General features: G+C 38.9%; 1 protein-coding gene across 1 annotated transcript in view; it reads right to left on the bottom strand.

Moving 5' to 3' along the window:
• SLC5A8 (solute carrier family 5 member 8) overlaps positions 1–18,114 on the bottom strand; it is a 53,112-nt gene extending 34,998 nt beyond the window's left edge. Inside the window, exons 1-6 of the mRNA XM_043562313.1 lie at positions 17,640–18,114; positions 12,682–12,747; positions 9,725–9,776; positions 5,094–5,161; positions 3,920–4,074; positions 1,115–1,255 (exon numbers count right to left, since the gene is read on the bottom strand). Of these exons, the coding sequence (XP_043418248.1) occupies positions 1,115–1,255; positions 3,920–4,074; positions 5,094–5,161; positions 9,725–9,776; positions 12,682–12,747; positions 17,640–17,990 (833 nt within the window). The 5' untranslated portion in view covers positions 17,991–18,114. The remainder of the gene's footprint in view (positions 1–1,114; positions 1,256–3,919; positions 4,075–5,093; positions 5,162–9,724; positions 9,777–12,681; positions 12,748–17,639) is intronic.
• Positions 18,115–18,582: the final 468 nt, after the last annotated feature.

The raw sequence follows: 18,582 nt of genomic DNA on the forward strand, positions 1-18,582 counted from the left end.
AACCAATTTACCCTCAATATATTGAGTGTGACATCACATGTGACATCACAATATTTTCATGTTTTCCTTTGAATAGAAATAGAATTGCCATTCCTCATCCTACTTTAATCATGCTGTTACTCTTAAGCTATTTGGAATTTTTAAGTTCCTAAATGCATGTGGGTCCAGGTAGCCTTATTTATCAGCATGGGGAATGGTGGTCACCACACTGATCTGAGGCTTCCTGAGAAAGAACCAGCCACCATTTGTACTCTTTTTTCAAGCCATGATGGGCTTGAGAGTTCCCTGATCAAGTTATCCTTCTGACTTCTGGGCTATGTTCAAATCAATGTCTATCTGGAATGCTCTCCCACTATTCTCTACCCGCCCACATATGGTCATTATTCAGGATCTGCCTGCTTGAGAGGAATCTCTCACCCATCCTCTGCTTTCACATCCTATGATCTGAGATAGAAAATGGAATTCACATTTACTGGCCCCCTACCATGTGTGTGCTGAACACAGCATTTTACAATACCTCTCATGAAATATATAATATTTCTTATGCTCATTTTGTAAGTTCAGAAACTGAGACTCAGGGAGACTAAGTAACTTTCCCATGATCACTCAAATAGCAAGTGTTAGAGCAGAGGTATAAATCCATGACTATGTCTGAAAATAAAACACACCAACACATCCGTCAATATAATGTCCTTGACCATTTCTTCTAGCATTTTATCCTTCCATGGAACTGTTATACATTTCTAGTGTTATTTCACTTTTTTGCATATTTGCATATATCTTCCTAACTAGATATTAAGGCTCCTTCATGATAAGAGCCATATATTTATAATTTTTTATCCTCCATAATTCCTTATACAAATAGATACACAATAAATGCATTATTTGATCGTATTTGTTTTAGTAAATAATTCATATAAATATTTCAATTTATCTGGTTTAAAATATACAGGACCACTTTGTTTTACTTGATCCTTTTATAACTAAGTATCATTTATCTCTTGGAATTTCATGATACATAAGACTTAAACCTGAGCAAAGTGTGACTAATGAAAGAATTTCAATAAAGACAACTGATGGTTATTAATGATTTCTATACCATAGTTTGACTTACATTTTTGCCTGGAATCTGCTTTTACAGGCAATATATCTCTGCACTTGGGATTGGTTGACACCATAGATGCTGGTCCATGTGAAGGTCCCTCCTATAACAATTGTCCAGAATGTATGTCTTTGCAAAGGGTTAGGATTAAAACTAAATGAAAAGAAACAGAAAACAAATCTGAGCTATCAGGGAAAAAAACTATAGAAAATTATCCTAGAATAGTTTTTGGAAGCAAGCAATGTATATCTATGTAAATATGGATACATACATAAATATGTACAAATTTATTAAGTAATAAAAGAGGTAGAAATATTTCTAGCTTAAGTTCCGTGAAATAAAAGTGGATAATTTCAGAGAATTGGAAACTCTGGGTGGGACTGAGGAAAAATGAATGTTCTAATTATTCTGAGATTTTATAAAAATTTTCTCCTGTAGCTTTAGTAAATTGTTATTTAAACAAGTCTGCCATGCTGTAATTAGAGAAAAATATGAAACTAAAAAGAGAAAGCAATAAAGAGAGGGAATTTCCTAAGTGCACCCTAGCAATAGATATGGTACTGAAATGAACACAAAATTAACAAAATTTTTTGTTATACAATGCATATGTAATTCTTCTCCTAGCACATGTACAGTCAGACTTCTAATTTATATTCAAGATCAAGAACTCAGTTAGATAATGCAGTTTAAAGGCTTTTGCATTCTAAAATTACTATGTCAGTGTAATCATCCTTTCTTAAAATGCTGTGTGCACAAGCTAAATGCTAATAGTGAAAAGTCACTTTATGACATATACTTAAGCCCAAAATATTGTCACAAAGAAAGCTCAACTTCCACATTTGATATGCCTTTTAACTTTTCTTAATGTGTTATCTTAGAAGGAATAATTCTATTCATCTATGATATACAATATGAGCTTGACAAATTTCTGCAAAATTGGCTTTCAAAGAAACTTTCTAAAAATTGTGAAATTCTGCAAATCCATCTCAAATCTTATATTTAAGATTAGTTGAAGAAAGTATTCTAATTTTATACATATCCTGGCATTCTTATGGAAATACAAGAGCCTCTATTCCATTCTCTAACTTTCATATTAAAGTTTAAGAGTTTCAAGGGTGTTGACCCTTTATCCTACAGAGAAAGCAACTACTATATTAGCTAATGGAAATCAAGAGCCAAAAGGACTCAGCGAGCTACTTGAGGGAAGTAAGACAAGATTTAGAATAGACAATTTAGTGGTTTTAGGCCATATACAATATATATGACAACTATAGATCATACAGAAAATACCAACACAGAATCCTTCTCTTATTATCACCAGAGCAGATATTTTGCCCACCATATTCTCAAACATATCTGAATAACAAGGATACACAATAATGCTTTTCTTATTATTTAATGCTTGGCAGCCTCCAAAGTAAACATCATGAAAATGTCTAATCTTTTACTTTCAATAATCTCTCATCAATGTAAAAGGTGTCACTTCAATGCAGCAATATGGGTTGCCTTTATACACAGTGACAATTAACTTGCAGAAAAAATTATTGGTTCCAAACCTTCTCCCCTCAATCTAAGCCTACTAAGAAGAGATTTGGGAGTAATCAAGATCTTCTGCGTGGCCACTGATTGTTTCTGCTTCTTGGTATCCATTCTCCCATCCTCTAGTAATGGCAACCCAAATACGCTTTGGGAAACAACCATTGCCCCATAAAATAGTCTCAGTGGTTGTCAATACAAAGTCCTGCTCTGTCCCAACTAAGGTATGGAATCATGCCCAAGCTAGGACAATTGGAGGTGCTCTTCCTTGGAATCTGAATCTTGAAGTAGTCATAGTAATAATAGAAAATAGTTGAAATTGATTTGTCATAATTCAACTCATCTCTGAAAATTAACATGTTGTCCCTGTCCAATTTCTGAAAAATCTCTTCTCAAACGTTAGTGCCATTTTCAAAAACTAGAAGAGAGCCACCAAGTAAGAAATGCTTTTCTTTTTTTCTTCTTGCCGGTGATTTCAGCTTGTGTGTCTCAAAATAGGGCTTCTTAAAGAGGAAATATGCTGGTCCAAGTCAAAATAAGCCCCTTTCCACATTGAACATGATAACAAGAATGACACTACTGAACCACAATGGAAGGTATTTTAAATATTGTTTTAAGTTGTGTGATATATTTGCGATGAAATGTCTAGTTTTCCCACTGGTCTTTCTCCAGGAAACATGAATAACTGCTTAAGATATGCTATATTACACAATCTACTGACACTTGAAACATTAGTCATAAATTTTCTAGTAAATTTTCTAGAAATAACATATAATTTTATATAACATTTAATACATATATACAATTATAAATATAATAATAATATACTATATATTGTTGGGGCAATATCAATAGAAAAATTCTCTAGGCTGCTTGAAACAAAAAACTATGAAAATGGCAGCATGGTCTTCTGGTGTTTTTCTCTTAAGAAAGGTTTCCTTTTCTTATTTCCCAACTATCTCTTCTCTAATTACCCTACCCTACCCTTTAACCAATTCCAGATTTAAATATCTGGAAGAAAATTACTCTTTTGCTATCAGTCCTTTCTCAGGAAGAAGGACCATTCTAAGTACCATGTAACTAACCAACTGACTGTTTCAACCCCTTAAAGACTTGGTGGAAACCCCTCACACATTAACTTGTCAGCTTCAATTTTTTGTACTATATTCTTAGAGGTCTATTTGTTAGAGGTCTAATATAAACTTACTATTTCAATAAAAAGATTATTTTTATAGAAAAAAAAGGACAATTCTATAGATCAGGAGGTAAATAGCAACTCACTTCCAGAAGTTCAATCTTCCACCATTATAGGCATCATTTAGAATAGTGCTGATCCCACCTTGAATCACTACAGCCTGTATAATCACAGATGCAAATCCAGCTACCATGATCCCAACTTGAAAAACATCTGTCCAGACAACTGCTTTAAGACCACCCTTTGAGGAGAAAAGTATATTAGGATTAATGCTTTTATCAGACATTATTAATAATCTACATGCTTATATGCTATGTTGGATAAAAATAATGAAAACATGGATCTGGGCCAAGAGGTACATTCAACGTAGATTGTAAGCTTGGGAGAACCCTCAAGAGAAGGTGAGATTTGAGCCAAGCCTTCAGACAGAAGCAGAGGCAAAGATGAAAGGTCATCCCAGAAGAGAAAACAGCATGGGTAAAAGCATAAAAAGTCAAAGTACATAGCATGTTGAGTGTAGCCAGATATACATTTTGAAGCAAAGTGGAATGGTATAGGTAGATTGTTGGGAAGAAAATTCAGAGTCAAATTGCAAGAGGCATTTTCATGGACTTTATCCCATAGGCAGGGCTGATATCCAATCAAGTATGCATATAGAAGGTCATACCAGTTGTTGAAGTACTAAAATCATTTTGTACTAGCCACTACCAAAAACTTGCCAAGAGTCTCTCTCCAGTTCCTATGTCCTTGGCTGAAACATCCCTTCCCGGAGATCCCCATCTTGTAGAAGATCCAGCAACTAAAGTCTTAAGACCTAGTATGTCAGGATGCCATGAGAGTTGCACCACTGCTAAGAACTAGCATCCATAATAATAGCAGTGTCCATACTATATGGATGTTATATATTTTGACTGTAACTCCTTCCTACAGGCAATGAGAAACTACCTCAGGTTTTGGAGGCTAGGAATAATATGAACACAACTATAATAATTTAGCAACAGTAAAGATGAATCAGAAGACAAAATTCAGGACCACTACAATGGTTCAGATAAAAGAAAGAAGTTTCAGTTATGATCAATGTTCTATAAAGAATCAAATTTTTCCCCAGATTGAATATTTCTTACAAAAAGTTACACTTGTGGGAGATAAGAGTAGGATATTACACATGAACAATGCAGTTTGCAGAACACAACTACTGGAATTTTCCATTTTGCAAAGCAAGCAGATAAAGTGAAAAGAGAAATAATGTCCTTGACATACCAGTGTGCAGTAGAATGTGCAGACCACACCTGTCGCCACTACTGCACCCCACAGATCAAATCCTGTGACTGTGAAAGGAAAAAAGAAAACGCATGAGTAACTGTGAAACGTGTAAAAAAAAATACTTCTCAAAAAATCATCATTAGGAATCTATATCATTTGTAGAGCACCTATCTTCTCCCTACCTCTCTACTCTTGCCTAAAACTAGGTCCAAATCTCATAAAATGTCCCCAAACAAGTGGAGTTTAAAATTTTACTTGATGAGTTAAATGGACCTAGTTTCTACCCTCAGACAGCATCCCTAGATCCAACACTGGCTAAATAAAATACATGAGAAAGCATTTCTATTGTAATGAAGCTAAGAAACAACTTGATATTGTGAGGAAGTTAACTAGACTGAATGGGGTCATAGAGTATTGGTCATCATGGTTCAGTAAACACACTATTCTACCACTCCTCGAAATGAGTTGTGCATGTTACTAAGATGGAACCAAGGAGAAAAGTTGTATAATTTGCCACCATTTACCTAAGAAGTGGAGAGGCATACTGTATTCTTTTTAAATGGAAGGATCACAACTCTACCCACAAATGTGATAATCTAGATAAAATAGACCCATTCCTTGAAAGACACAATGGGCCAAAAGTCATACAACAAGAAATAAATTATCTAAATGGGTCTATATCTATTAAAGAAATTGAATCAGTAATTAAAGACCTTCCAAAACAGAAAGCTCTAGGTGAGGCAGGCTGACTGGTAACTTCTAACAATTTAAGGAAGAAATTATACCAATTGTCTATAACCTCTTTCAGAGAATAGACGCAGAGGGAATACTTCCTAACTCACTCTATGACGCCAGGATTTCCCTAATACCAAAACCAGGTAAGACATTACAAAGAAACTACAAACCAATATTTCCCAGGAACACCGATGCAAAAGTCTTCAACAAATTGAGGATCAGCAAATTGAATCCAAAAAAAAGTATAAAAAGAATTAAACACCATGACCAAGAGGGATTTATCCCCGGTATGCAAGGCTCGTTTGATATTTTCAAATCAATTAATGGAATCTATCAAATTAACAGACTGAAAAAGAAATATCACATGATCATATCAAAAGATGCAGAAAAAGCATTTGACAAAATCCAATATCCATTCATGATAAAAACTCTCAATAAACTAAGAATAGAAGGGAACTTTCTCAACTTGATAAAGGCTGTCTACAAAAATCCTACAGCTAACACCCTATTTAATGGTGACAGACTCAAAGCTTTCCCACTAACATCAGGTACAAGACAAGGATGCCCTCTCTCGCTATTTCTTCTCAACATTGTACAAGAAAGGAAATAAATGGTATATAGATTGGGAAAGAAGAAATAAAACTCTCTTTGTTCATAGATGACATGATCATTGATATTAAAAAAAAACTCCTGGAACTAGTGATTATAGCAAGTTTGCAGGACACAAGGTTAATATACAAAAGTCAATGTTTTCCTATATAATAAATTAGCCTCAAATGTGGTAACTTTAAGATGTACCTTGATTCAAAGCCAAGGCAGGAGCACAAGTGGAGTAACTCAGACATGCATTCATTGTGGAGTGGGCATGTAAAATGGTACATTCATTTTGAAAAACTATTTGCCAGTTTCTCTTAAATTTTGTACATGAACCTGCCCTGAGCTAGGTCATAATAGGTGTATGTTTAACTATACTGCTTCCAGGTGTTCACCCACTAGAAATAAAAATGTGTGTCAAAAGAGAATCCCCAGACACACGCTAACAGGTTCTACAAGACGATCAAACTTGGTCTTGGTTATTGATGAAAATGACCCCACTGCTGATTATGGCAATGCTGCTGTAACCAAAGAGATGCTGCTCCTCCTGGGGGATGGTGACACGTCACCCATGGAAGAACTGGAGTAAGCGCTGCCCCAAGAATTACTTGTACAGGTATTCAATACTTTATCTTCATTCTCCCTGATAATACATTCAAGGATATTTTTCTTCATTTTTGTTAACATTTTAAAAATCTGTATGGCAGGACAAGAACCACTTTCTGAGGGTGATGCTGTGATAAGTAGGAACTAAAACCCAGCTAGTTTTCCTTTTCTATCTAGTTCCATGTTGGCTTATTTTAACAGGACAAGGTAGCATTTGTTGCAAGATGTAAGTAACCTAGCGTTAACTGCATGGTCTGAAGTGTTTGGCTACCTAGCAGATTCCTTAGTAAGACCAAACTTTTTGTAACTGAAGTGTTCTGAGCTATCCCTTGATGTTTAAAAGAAAAATATTGGTTCAAATACCTTTCACCTTCTAGGATCTACTTTTTAAATCTTCTATCTCCTGTAGTTGTCTACTACATGTCACAGGCCTCTAAAAACTAGTATGTTAAACTGAACTGACTTGATGAGAGTCACTATCTATAGAGCTTGTTTTCCAAAGAAAAACATTGTTTGAGGTAGCAAAATTACAAGCCTATGTAGGTATGTTATAAAGCTATTCAAAAAGTAATTCAGCAAGTTTTGTGAGTGAAAAAGTAGTGCTCAAGTCACATTCTGCTTTGAGGTTGTAACAAATACAAAGCAGACAAAACAAAACCTGAACAAGAGTGATCTTAGTAGCTCTAATTCAGAGTAGCCTAAAACTGGAAACAATCCAATGCCCATCAATAAGAGAATGGGATAAACAGATTTTGGAGATGCATATGATGAAATACAATAAAAAGGGGGGAAAATCAGGGATATCTGAACACTGACTTCATATTGATGATATCAAAAAAATGATTTTAATATTTTAGATATGAAAATGGTATAGTTGTATTTGCAAAACACATGCTGGTACAAACGTCCAGTTATAAAATACCTAAGTCCTGGAGGTGTAATGTACACCATGCTGACTATAGTTAATAATCCTATAATGCATATTTGAAAGTTGCTAAGAGAATAAATACCAATTTGCTCTCATCACAAGAAAAAGAAATTTTTTAACTATGTATGGAGACAGATGTCAACTAGACATTGTGGTGGTCATTTTGCAATACATACTAATATTGAATCATTATAGTATAATACAATGTTATATGTCAATTTTACCTCAGTGGAGAAAAAAAAAGCATATCCTTATTTTTAAAAGACCCTGAATTCAGATGAAATGATAAAATATCTCAGATTTACAGGAAAATAATCTAATGAGTGAAACAGAGTGAATTAAACCAAGAGTTGATCATTTTTAGTGGAGTTAAGGATACACTAGAGTTTACTATGCTATTCTCTTTTTTCTAGTATATGTTTGAATTTTTCTATAATTTTTTAAAAAAGTAAAAAGAAAATGATCAGACCCAAAGAATGTTAAGATCCCTTTCAGTTAAACAAGTTTCTCTGGAGCATCTGTTGCACAGCCAGTACTATATTTATGCTGGTATATACTGCTTTGGTCACAGTAAAATACACAATTGATATTCAAGCGGTCAAAATGCAGTCTCGGGTCCTAATTCCTAGTGAATGGCACAATAACCTGATAAGATCTGAGCCCTCAATTTCTTCACAGATGTAAAGCAGTACTCTCTTACTGCCATAACTGTACTTTAAAACCCTAAAGCCAACATCTTTAGTTACACTTAAGGCCAATAGGTAACTTATGAAGCTTATAGTCAGCTCTTTATACATGAAATTGACCCACTCATGATGTTGGTAATATTGACATGGAACATGCCTGTCATTCAAAATTCAAGAGCACATTATATCATGGAATTCTTCTTCGTAATGATATAGTTATACTTTATAAACTTAGGTTACAATTACTATCTGTCTATCATGAAATCAAGAAATGAGAGTGTGGATTTAGCAGGGTTCTTCCATTTTATATTAACTCACAGGAACCGCATCACATTTTTCCCATCAAAGTCCACTTGTCCATTTTACAAGGCAGTTTTAGAGATAAATTCACATCTGATTGATAAGAATTCAAAGGATATGGGGTTCCCCGAAAGCCTTTTGCAGATAAGACTAACTAACAGGCATCTTTGGTTCAGTAAACTACTCCAGTTCCATGGCTTTTATCTGCCCAAATCCAAAGGGTAGTTTGTTGATCAGCACCATCTTCATACATTTGTTTAAAAGGATACTATAGCCATCTTTCATTGTGTCACTAGGAAAGATTTGATATTTCAAGTCACACAGATCTCCCTCTCTTGAATTTTGGACCATGTTAGAAATGGAAAGAAGAAAAGTTTCTCTCCCTGCCAGATTTCATGATGGAACTGAGCTGAGTAACACAGAAGCCTCTTGACTATGGGCTCCTGGTTACATCTACCAAGGAAGAAAGTGCTGCCATTCATGACTTAGACTACAGGGGGCGTTCATTCTGAAGGAATGGAGCGTGGCTGGTTGGTACATCCAAGATTCACTCCTCAGTGAGGTCTGCCCTCCTATTAATCATAGATCTTTTGGAGCTATTGACCCAGGAACTCGAAGAAGCTGCTAGAGTAAACACTTAAAGCCATCTTGCTCCCCTCAAGTTGATGCAGGTTACTGGAGGCATTCCTCCATCTTCCCCCCTCCCCAAGGAGAGAATAAAGTCTATTTAAAAATGAACCCCCAAATGTGGTGACATAATTGTTAACTCTAAAATGTACCTTGATTCAAAGCCAGGGCAGGGGCATAAATAACAATTCCAGTATAGAGAATCTAGGGGAAAAAGAAAACCAAATATACTGTATGAATTATAAAATAAAATATTAATTTTTTATAAACTCAATTATGAATTAAAACAGTAGTTTCAGTATACATGATAAAATCTGTAACTTGAAAATGTTATTTAAGTGAAGCTGATTCTTCTTTACCGTTTGTGATGTGGTCATAGATTATGGAAATCTTTTATGGCCAATTTTGTTAAAAATACGGACTTCTCAAAAATAAAAAAATAAAGGGGCGCCTGGGTGGCGCAGTAGGTTAAGCGTCCGACTTCAGCCAGGTCACGATCTCGCGGTCCGGGAGTTCGAGCCCCGCGTCGGGCTCTGGGCTGATGATGGTTCAGAGCCTGGAGCCTGTTTCCGATTCTGTGTCTCCCTCTCTCTCTGCCCCTCCCCCGTTCATGCTCTGTCTCTCTCTGTCCCAAAAATAAATAAATGTCGAAAAAAAAATTTAAAAAAATAAAAAATAAAAAAATAATAAAAAAATAAAAAATAAAAAATAAAAAAATAAAGTAAAAATATGGACTTTTCACATGGTGCTCAGTGCAGATAGTCATTGATCCATCAACTGAAGCTTGAAATCAATTTTCCTCGATCTAAACAATTGAAAGGAAAGAAAAAATACAAACCTAAAATAAAAAAAAAAAGATGGTTCCTCATTCATATGCCTTCAAACTATTGTTAATCACTGCATACTTAATTGGGAAAAACAGTAATAATTTTGGAAACTGGTTTCAAAAAGTTTGCATGCTAATTAAACAAAACTATAAATTTGAACTTAAAAAAACCCTGAAAGCCAACAAAAACTATATTCCATCTTTTTGATATTCTATATTATTTTTCATTCATATATCTAACAAATATTTATGAATCTGGGGCACAGTAGTATGATAAATGTGGTCTTTTTTTCTCAGGATATTATTTTCACTGCATTAGATTTTTCAAATACTGTATATCGTATCCTGTATATTCATATATATTCTATGTGATTTATTTTATAAAAACATATGGTTCTATGATTCTCTGTGATTCCATGTTTACTCTATAAAGACAAATGATGAAAAAAGCCATATTATGTAGTATTTGAATGTTTGATTATACTACGTGGATAGGTCAATGGAAGTAAGTCCTTCAAGTGGGAGATGGTAAAGCTTTCTTCTTTTTGTAGTAATGAACTTTCCACAGTCATTATCCGGACCAACTTGAAAATTTGAAAACATGACCACAGGCCACCTTCTTGACACTTGTTCCCCACTTTTCATCTCTTTAGGCATTTCTAAAAATGATCCAAAGAGGAACTAAACAGTTGGTAAATGCAAGATACTGACCTCAATTCTTTGTTGGAATCTCTACCAGACCCCAAAGGGCTCCTTCCTTTTACACTGGAAGTGTTAAGGACCAATCTGAGTTATGCAATTTACAGAGATAAAAAATGGAGTCAAGTTAAATAATTTACAAAGGCACTCTGTTATGCTATAGCAAATGCTTAGGGTTGCTTGTGATTGGAGAATTGAATTACCAATAGGGATGAGAATGAAAACTCCTTCCTAGATCTCCATTAACAAACCCATCCCTCCAAAAAGCATTTACCTGTCAAGAGGAAGATCGATATAAATGATGTGACAATAATCATGACAAGCCTCCAGCAACCTGGATGAAGACTGGGAAGTGTTCTCTGTCATTCACTGCTTGGCAAATCTTTGCTTTCCATTTGTGGCAATCAGTAAATCTATATTTGCATTTACTTATATTACCTGACTTGTACTTGGCTTTAAAAACTCCAGAGTGCAGGGGCGCCTGTGTGGCGCAGTCGGTTAAGCGTCCGACTTCAGCCAGGTCACCATCACGTGGTCCGTGAGTTCGAGTTCGAGCCCCGCGTCAGGCTCTGGGCTGATGGCTTGGAGCCTGGAGCCTGTTTCCGATTCTGTGTCTCCCTCTCTCTCTGCCCCTCCCCCGTTCATGCTCTGTCTCTCTCTGTCCCAAAAATAAATAAACGTTGAAAAAAAAATTAAAAAAAAAACAACAAAAAAACTCCAGAGTGCATAGTTCTGTTGTTTTATACTCGATGACCACTTCGACTGGGGCATAAGTTTCTGCTTTTTAAAAGAGAGCACTAGGGGCGCCTGGGTGGCGCAGTCGGTTAAGCGTCCGACTTCAGCCAGGTCACGATCTCGCGGCCCGTGAGTTCGAGCCCCGCGTCAGGCTCTGGGCTGATGGCTCGGAGCCTGGAGCCTGTTTCCGATTCTGTGTCTCCCTCTCTCTCTGCCCCTCCCCTGTTCATGCTCTGTCTCTCTCTGTTCCAAAAATAAATAAACGTTGAAAAAAAAAATTAAAAAAAAAAAAATAAATAAAATAAATAAATAAAAGAGAGCACTGATTCACTTTTGTAAGCATGCTTTCAAGCAAATGAAATAATTTCCTAGTGTCTTCCTATGTCAGTTAATTTTTACAAACCTGTACTCAACAAGTTGCAAAACACTATGAAACATACTACTTGTTTTCCCTTTGTTACAATTCCTACCATCAGCTCCTACAGCTCCTTCAAATATCTTTGTCATTTCAGTAATGATGACATCTCAGTCACTTTGGTGGGCAGAAGCAGAGGTGGGAGAGGAAAAAGCATGTGCTCCTGAAGCAACATGACTGTTAGTTGATTAATGTAATACTTAGCATTCACTTGAAACATTCTGTTTTCCAAGAAGTGGGGCATTTGCTGAAACACGGTTTAATATCTTAAGAGTTGATGCTGTATAACAGCAAGTGTTTTTGCTTTTTTGTCTCCTATTTTCAACATCTCTTTCTTATGTTTCATTCATTTGCCAAATAAGCTTGGCCCAGGTGCCTTAGTTCAAACATTTCAGATGACAAAAGGTAAAACAAACTAATGGAGAGTAACTTACCGTTAGAACAATGAAGAGGACTGTTCCACAGAGACGAACACATTTGTTAAATCGAAGCTCTAAATACTGTTTCCAAAAAAGTGAAAAATGGTTAATACGCAAAAACTTTATACTGTTGTGAAACATCAGCTCCTCAAGAAGTAAAGGGGTTAGAAATTTAAAGCAACCTCATAAGATTTGTATTCTGTATTCCTACTTTACTACTCTTTTTATTTATATACGGCAAAATTAACTCTTGTTTTAAAGTGCAGTCCATTAGGTTCTAATACATACAGGACAATTCCATCACCACCAGAAAACTCTGTTATGTTGTTGCTTTGTAGTCAAACTCTCCCCCTACCCCTAAACCTTGGCAATCACTGATCTGTTCTCCATCCCTAGTTTTGACTTTTCAAGAATATATATAAGTGGATTATATTCTGCATTTATAGAATGAGCAAAGTGCCATTCTCCCCTTTGTCTTGGTATGTACTTTAGATATTTCCCTGATCCATTTGGGAATCAACCTTTCCCACTGCAGGCAATTGTGATGGAACTGTCTATCAAGGTGCCCTGCCTCTTCTGACCAAGGGATGGTCATATGACCCAAGTTCAGGCAATCAGCTTCTCTCTCCAATGGATACTTAAATCTTAGAGGCATAATATAAAGACAGAAATGGCTGGAGCAAAAGAGGACTGATCCTGACAGTGGCCTGAAGAGGCCATCCTGGCTTCCATCCTTTTCACAGCCTCTTTGCTCATCTTTTCACTCTCGGATGGGCTACCCCTGTATCCTCCCAAATAAATTATTTTTTATTTAAATCAGTCTATGTCAGTTTCCATTCAGGGCCAATGAACAACTGCCAATTCTTCCTACTTTCCTTGACATCTTAAAATATAATCTGCTTATCTCCTATAGTATATGTCATAATATATTATAGAGTTAGAGTCAGAATTTTAGAGCTGGAAGAAAGCTAGGTTCTCATTCTCTAACTTGAATATTACTCATGTAGAGAGAATTTTAAAGCTGAAAACAAGTCTTTTCATAGAGCAGGGGAAAAGAAAGAGGAAGGAAAAATTGACATTAAGTAATAATCAGAGGCAAGGACACCAGATATTTTTGCTCCATAATCACAGGTGACAGTTGTAGAGTACTTGCTATATACACTGTCCTTCCAACAATTCCCAGAGGCCAGTACTACCCATCAGAGCAGAGGGCACTGGGGTTCAGAGAGAACACCAAAGTTGCAACCTAACAATTCTCACAGCCACAATGCATGTCTAGGACCATTTGATGCCGAAATCTTGGCAGGGAACCACTACATTATTCCAAATAAATAGGCAAACTGACCATGTCTCTAAGACTCAGAGTGAGCGGGTGGCACTGACGCATGGTAGGACCTTCAAAAAACAATTAACAGGTAAAAAACACAGCACAGCATAGTTTTGGGGAGGAGTTCCAGCCCTTGACCCAGTCCCAATCATGACTCCACAAGCTAGGGGAAGTCACTGGAAATCTTAGGCTCCTCCTCTTGAAAATGAGGATCACAGTACTAATTATTTCCCCTCTTTGCAGGGCTTTGGAGACTATCAAGTGATATAAATGGATGGGGAAATATTGTAACTTGTTATTCAAAAGTAAGACATTAAAAATTGGCATCCAAATCCACAGATAAATATAACGCATAATTATAAACATACATATGTATTCAAAATAAATACATATGGGGGCGCCTGGGTGGCGCAGTCGGTTAAGCGTCCGACTTCAGCCAGGTCACGATCTCGCAGTCCGGGAGTTCGAGCCCCGCGTCGGGCTCTGGGCTGATGGCTCGGAGCCTGGAGCCGGTTTCTGATTCTGTGTCTCCCTCTCTCTCTGCCCCTCCCCCGTTCATGCTCTGTCTCTCTCTGTCCCAAAAATAAATAAACGTTGAAAAAAAAATTAAAAAAAATAAAAATAAAAAAAATAAATAAATACATATGAATAATATATATAAATACATATAATTCACAAAAATACATATATATTTAGGGATTATAGGTTATATATATATACCTAGACAACTCAGTTCCAACACACAGATTTTGTGGATCCAGAAAGATCCTGAAGAAGTGGTGAACGAAATTGTATTCCTGCATTACATTCTTATCTGTGGGTCTGGAAGTGGCTAACACCTATCAGGCCTATACTTTAAAAGCAGTAATAAATAGATAACAGATATGCTTCTGAATAGCCAATTCTAGCTAAAGAAATATAAGTAGGAAGAGATTTCATATTTGAGCAAGAATACCAGGGTATATCACCCAGTGCTGGACTTATTCTGTGTAGGTGGTGCCCTCTGAGGCATATATAAACAAATAGAAAAGAGTTACAGGGGAGTGTTTGCTATGGCCAATCGTCAGGGACAAAGCACGTTATCTTAACTTCCCTGACCCCAGCTGCTGGGCACTCACCAGTCATGCAAGCTGCCAGCGTGCCCACAACTCTGTGTGTTCTGTTCTACTTCCCTTGTTCTCTCTGTACTCTTGTAAGCCCTGCTTAAGGGTTATAACAGACTCACCAGAGGCTTCAGAAGCAGCCAGTATGCACCACTGCACAGACTCTAGGCATGTGTCTACTTTGCTTCGCACTCTTATGTAGCTTAACTTACTCTGAGTCTCTCTGTCTGCAAAATGGGGCTCTCTTAGCACTTCCCTTATAAGGATTGTTTTAGTATTGAGTCAGATAATGTATGTGTGTAAACCATGCAGCCCAGTGCCACACATGTATTAAGCATTCAGTAAACATTAACTTCTTGCCATTTTTAGCTGGAACTCTGCTAACAGCCTCCACTGCTGGAAGCGTATGGGTAATCTCTTTCTGGTTGAATTAATGCTGCTGTCCCGAGGAGGCACGGGTCAGTGTTTATGAGAGGAGCATTCATCTCTGGGGACTGAAGTCCTCTTGCCAGGTTCTTCAAACCCTTTCTGAGTTTTGGAGTTGGTTGACTATAGATCAGAGCTCACAGACTCAAACTGCCTAAGGACTCATAAAGTAATATACACAAGTGGATTGGCCAGGTGTTCATATATTAAAATGTTGGACTATTCCTCACATCCACTAAGAAATATGTCCTCTCACATCTCTCTCAAAACCAAGTACTCCCTTCACCCTGTCCATGTTCCCTTTTGCATTTTTGAGAAAGACAAAAATGCAGATAAAGATTTCTCTATCATGAGAAAGTAACCATGAAGCTAGGAGAATTAACAGGAAGTGAGAACAATGGCTGTAAAACTGGGAATTGATCATGGAATTCACCCCAGGGAATGTGAGCCCAGTGTCACCAGGCTTCTAAATTTTCAAAAGAAGCTAGAATCTGGAATTGTATTTGACTTCTCAACATCACAAATGCTAAATTAATTTTCTTTCAAAACACTTTAAGGGTCAAAAAAAAAAAAAGGCAGAAAATTAAGATTGGCCTGGGGCAGCCAGTTTGTTAATTTTGAGCAAAACAGAGAAATTCCATTCTGCTCCCTTCTGGGATGATGACCGAACTCTCCCAAACACAATGACCAGAGTGAGTGGAAGGCATTGCTGCCCCAGGGGTGCCTCGCCCTGGATGGCATCACCACAGCCCAGGCAGTTTGTCACTAACACTTGTTGTGCCATTGAGGCCCCGCAGCCAGCACCAGTTGAACCAGCCTCACTAGGAAACCACCTTCCAGTGGCTCTGGACTGGAGCAAAAAATACCTGAACTTAAGGCTAAGAATGAGTGTCAGAGCCCTCTGGATAATGACCTGTGCGAGAGGAAACTTCTGCAGGTTTGCCCATGTGCCTCATGGGTTAGTGCCTGGATAAAGAGACCACTAAGGGTGCTGAACTGCACCCCCACCCCGCTCACATTCAACAGTTCTTTAAATTAAACCAAACATTCCCTCCCTCTCCAAAGCCCTTTCCTGCAGACAACTGGAGAAAACCTATAACCAATGGAGCTGTGCAGCAGGAAAGATGGTTTTATTTATTGATTTAAATTGGAGTTAGTTAACATACAGTGTAGTATTGGTTTCAGGAGTAGAACCCAGTGATTCATCACTTACATATAACACCCAGTGCTCACCCCAACAAGTGCCTTCCTTAATCATTTTTCCACTGAGAGAAAAGGCAGAACTGTTTAAGAACTTTTCAGCCAAATCTTCCCAGCTATCCCAAGATAACCATGTCTGCTACTGTCACCACAAATATTTATGGCCCACGTTTTTCCAGCACTCACCCAGCCCCTGACACTATTCTGAATGTTACCCTTGCATCATCTCATTTAATCCTCCCAACAACTAGATGAGGTAGTTGGTATTATTATTTTCATTTTGAGATGAAAGAAATGGGCACAAAAGGTTCAATAAATCATTCAAGGTTACCCAGCTAGTAAGGGGTAGACTCTGATCTCAAATGTAGGTACTGGGACAGGAGTTACAGCACCTTACCCACTTGGGCATGTGCCTCTGGAGGGTGTGCGTGCGTGTGTGTGTGTGTGTGTGTGTGTGTGTGTGGAGGGGCAAGGAGGGGAGAGTGCGCAAATTCTTCCCAGACGATCCTGGGAAAGTGAGTGGTGCCTATGGACCTGGAACAAGGGGATTCCTTTCAAGGAGGAGAGGCTGAGATTTGAACAACTTACCCTCCCCCAGATAAAAAGTTTTTAAATCTTTCCCCTTGACTCGGAATCAAAGATGTTAAAGCAGAAAGCGCCTTAGTGAGCACTAATCCAAATCACTCCGTTTACTTTGGAAGCCTCTCTTTGTCAGTGAGCTCCTGAGAGCAAATTCCAAGATTTTTGTGGCCTTCACAGGACACCTCTCCCCAAAAGGGGAGGGCAGGGGAGGTAATGGACCTGGACAGGGAGATATTTCGATGTGGTGGTGGTGAGTCTGCCCCCAGGAAAATCCCTGCAAGAGCCTGAAAAGTCCTGCCCCCTCCGCTCCCCCCCAACCCACCCTCACCCTTTACCTCGTAGGTGCTGGTAATTCCCAGTTTGTAGAACACCGGGAGGAAGACCTCCGCGCTGATGGCCACCACGAAGAAGTAAGTGATGGCAAAGATGCTGAATATGGCCCCAAAACGGTAGACCTCCGAGGGGGTGCCCAGGACGGTGACGGCCGACATGAAGCTGGCGGTGAGGGACAGCGCCACGGGCACGGCTGTCATGCTGCGGCCGCCCATCAAGAAGTCCTTGGAGGTCTGCTGGCCGCCCCCCACGAAGGCGTAGTAGATGCCGATGGCGGCGGAGATGAGCAGCATCGCGGCGAACACCACGTAGTCCCACACCACAAAGGTGCCGATGCCCCGCGGCGCGTCCATGGTCGCTCGGTCTCCCGGGTCCTGCGTTCCAACCGTGGCCCCGCGGCGCACAGCCCGAGCCCGAGCTTTACCTCTGCGGCCGGGCGCTCACTTCTTATTCCCCGCGCCGCGGGCGCGGCAGGCGTGGCGCCCGCGGGGATTGGAGGCGTCCTCCAGGTATCGGTCCCCGCCGGCTCCGAGCGCCCCGCGAAGGGTGGGACGTGGCTAGGCGCGGAGGCCTCTGCACCCACCGCAGCCGGCCGAGCTCGTCTAGCCACGCCAAGCCCTCACCGGGGTGCCGGGCTCGGGGTGGCCGGGGTCGCCGGGCGCCGCGGACACCTGGGAGAACTGGCGCCTCCAGCCGCGTCCCGCAAATCCGCCGGGAGCGCTGGGCCTAAATGTTACCAGGTGGCACCCGAGGGGACGCACCATTTAAATAAACAGGCGACCGATGGGGGAGCGCGGGTCGAAGGTCAGTCGTAACACTTGTACTTTTCGCTTTCCGGTTCAACAGTCCGGGTCCTTACAAGAAGATACACCTGGGGTTTTTACATTGCCTTCTTTGATAACTTGATGGGCGTTTCAGGTGACAGTGTGCAGTGAGCTGAGGTTC

The sequence above is a fragment of the Prionailurus bengalensis genome, chromosome B4, assembly GCF_016509475.1.
Source record: "Prionailurus bengalensis isolate Pbe53 chromosome B4, Fcat_Pben_1.1_paternal_pri, whole genome shotgun sequence".
NCBI classification, from domain to species: Eukaryota; Metazoa; Chordata; class Mammalia; order Carnivora; family Felidae; genus Prionailurus; species Prionailurus bengalensis.